General features: G+C 36.3%; 2 protein-coding genes across 2 annotated transcripts; both read left to right on the plus strand.

The window, feature by feature from the left end:
- Positions 1-930: 930 nt before the first annotated feature.
- LOC130808367 (uncharacterized) lies at positions 931-1,455 on the plus strand. The gene has a single exon (XM_057673843.1). The coding sequence runs from the start codon at positions 931-933 to the stop codon at positions 1,453-1,455; it is 525 nt and encodes a 174-aa protein (XP_057529826.1).
- Positions 1,456-1,482: 27 nt separating this feature from the next.
- On the plus strand, positions 1,483-2,794 carry LOC130808368 (uncharacterized). Its single transcript, XM_057673844.1, has 3 exons — positions 1,483-1,702; positions 1,795-1,937; positions 2,159-2,794. The coding sequence occupies exons 1-3, from the start codon at positions 1,483-1,485 to the stop codon at positions 2,792-2,794; spliced, it is 999 nt and encodes a 332-aa protein (XP_057529827.1).
- Positions 2,795-3,041: the final 247 nt, after the last annotated feature.

The following is a 3,041-nucleotide window of genomic DNA, read 5'->3' on the forward strand; positions in this document are numbered from 1 at the left end:
GGTTTGCGAATCCCGCATGGTAACGCAAAGGTCAAGGAGCGGTATCGGCCACCCAATAAAAAAAGAATGCTCATACCCCCCATACAGTGATTTCGTCGGATCTCACCTAGAGAATTATTAGCTCAACCGGACATAACTCAGTTGAGTCACACCAACTAATCGTAATCTAATGCTTTATCAAATGGGAATAACTCCACTTTATACTATTAAAAAATGCCCTGGGATAGCAGAACGCCAAAACCCACTAGGCAACTCAAACAAAATACGAAATTCACCTATAAATAAGTCATTCTAACTCCAAGTAAGACATAATCCAATTCTTAAATAAATAAGGGGATGGTCTTCACCTTCTAGTAACACTCTTATTATTTAAACTATTCTAAGCTCAAATTTCATAATCGATAGCTCCTCATATAAAGTTTACTCACTAGTACCTCATAGTTTTGATATAATGCATATTACCACAATAATATCATACAAAATCACACATCTTATTTAAACACATTAATTATCACTTAGCACATAATATTAACGGGATTGCCCTAATTGGATGAACATTGAGAATTACCTTGTGAAGCAGGCCCCAGAATATAAACGTACACTCTTAATAATCCTAGTTTACAAATGTAACACCTTGAGATTTTAATGACTCAATTAGTTAATAATATAGTAACACCTAAAGATCAACATGGTTCTATGAACAAAAAAAATAGAGTTGCGGTTACTAAAATAAGTAGGTTTGAATTAAAATTATTAGTTTATTTATCTTGTGAGCATCAAGTTTCTTAGTTGGGCTTTACAAGGAGGTAATCTAGAATAATAATAATAATAATAATAATAATAATAATAATAATAATAATAAATAAATAAATAAATAAATAAATGACAGAATTAGTTATTTATGATCTTTAGGGTATTGATCTTTAAGTTATGCGTTCTGGCCCTCAGCTTTCTATGTCTCAAGCCCAAGTTCTTATTAAAACCATTAGCAAGGCTAATATTGATGATGCTCTAAGGGATATTGATGAGTCCAAGAGTTCTGGTCTTGATCGCTTTAGCTCACACTTTTTTGTAGCAAATTGGGATATTATTAAGGAGGATGTTTATACGGCTATTTTGCATTTCTTTAATGATGGTGCTATGTATTCTCCTATAAACATTACTTCTATTACTCTTGTACTGAAGATTACTAATGCCTCAAAGCCAAAGCATTTTCGGCCAACCCCTTGTTGCTTTGTGCTTTACAAAATTATTGCTAAGATTCTTATGGTTAGACTCCAGACAGTGGTTGCTCATCTTGTTGATCCTGCTCAGTCCGGTTTTATTCCTGGTAGACAAAGCTGTGAAAACATTTTACTTGCTACTGATCTTATTCGAGGTTATAATTGGGCTAATGCCAGTCCTCGTTGTATGCTTAAAGTAGATATGGCAAAGGCATATGATTCTGTTGAGTAGCCTTTTCTTAAGTGTGTTATGTAGGAGATGAGTTTTCCGTCTCAGTTTATCAATTGGGTGATGAATTGTGTTTCTACTATTTCGTATTCTCTTTTGATCAATGGTTTTCCTAGTATTCCTTTCAGAGCTCAAAAAGGGCTTCATCAAGGGGACCCCATGTCTCCGTTTCTTTTTGCTCTCTCTATGGAGTATTTCAGTAGATGTCTGAAGAGGAAGAAAGGCGACATTATTAAGTTCCATCCTAAGTGTAGGTGCTCGAAAGTCATGGAACTTTTATTTGCTGATCATCTTCTTGTTTTTCTTAAAGCTGATCTTCCTTCTATGCATGCCTTGTTCTAGATGATTTGTCTATGGTTTATGGTCTTTTTGTTAATAAAGGCAAGAGTGCTCTCTATGTTGCTGGTGTTGATGATGCTATGAGTTTTAAGCTTGTCCAAGCTCGTCAAGTACCTAAGGGTGTTCTTTCGTTTAGATATCTTGGGGTCCCTTTATCTGCAAAGAGGCTTGGTATCCAAGCTTAGTGTTGGTGGAGAAAATTACGAGTAGAATCAATCACTAGGCTGCTAGGAACCTTTCTTTGGCCGGTAGACTCCAGCTTGTTCGAAGTGTAATTCAATGTATGTATTCCTATTGGGCTCAAATCTTTATCCTTCCTGCAAAAATTATTCAGATGGTTGAAGTTGTGTGTAACAATTTTCTTTAGAATAGTGGTCGAGATTCTCAAGCTAAGCCTCATGTAGCTTGGAGCCATGTTTGCCTGCTAAAGTCTTGTGGTGGTCTTAATTTAAGTCGGTTGGATCTTTGGAATAAGGTTGCCATGTTGAAGAATCTATGTTCCTTTGCTCATAAGAAGGATAGGCTTTGGTTTCGATGGATTAATGACTACTACCTCAAACACTCAGATGTTTTTAGTTATATTGTTCCTAGCATAACCTCTTGGATGCTTGCAAAAATCTTTAATAGCAGGCGTTTGGTAGTGAATTTACAAGACCAGAATGATTGTGCTCCTCATGGTCATTTTAGTATGAAAATTGCTTACAAGAAATTATTAGGGCAACATCCTAAGGTTCCTTGGAGGGCTATTTGGTATAATAATAAGGCGACTCCTACCAGTGTGGTGTGCATGTGGCAAGCTATCCTTAATAGGCTCCATACTATTGATAGATTGTGGAAGTGGGGGATGTCTTGGGATCCTATGTGTAGGCTATGTAATGCTGCCCCTGAGACTAGAGATCATTTGTTTGGAGATTGTGTGTTTATTCGGAAGGTTAAAGCCTTCGTTTGTAGTGACTTTCATATGTCGACTTCCTTTGCTCAAGATGTTCATATTATGAATTAGTTGAGTAAGAAGAAATATAATACCAAGGCTCTTGTTATTACTATGTCCTGGGCAGAGATCATCTATTATGTGTGATTCCAAAGAAATGTCAAAATCTTTGGGGGAATAAGTATGGATGAGCAACAACTTGGGAGGATGGTGATCTTCAATGTTGCAGCTCGGCTTTCTGAGAAACAGAAATAGATTCTTCTTGTGTAATTGTTGTTGGTTGTCTCTTTGTGTTGTTTCTGTTTGGATTGCTTGTTTG

The sequence above is a fragment of the Amaranthus tricolor genome, chromosome 3 (assembly GCF_026212465.1).
Source record: "Amaranthus tricolor cultivar Red isolate AtriRed21 chromosome 3, ASM2621246v1, whole genome shotgun sequence".
Taxonomy (NCBI): domain Eukaryota; kingdom Viridiplantae; phylum Streptophyta; class Magnoliopsida; order Caryophyllales; family Amaranthaceae; genus Amaranthus; species Amaranthus tricolor.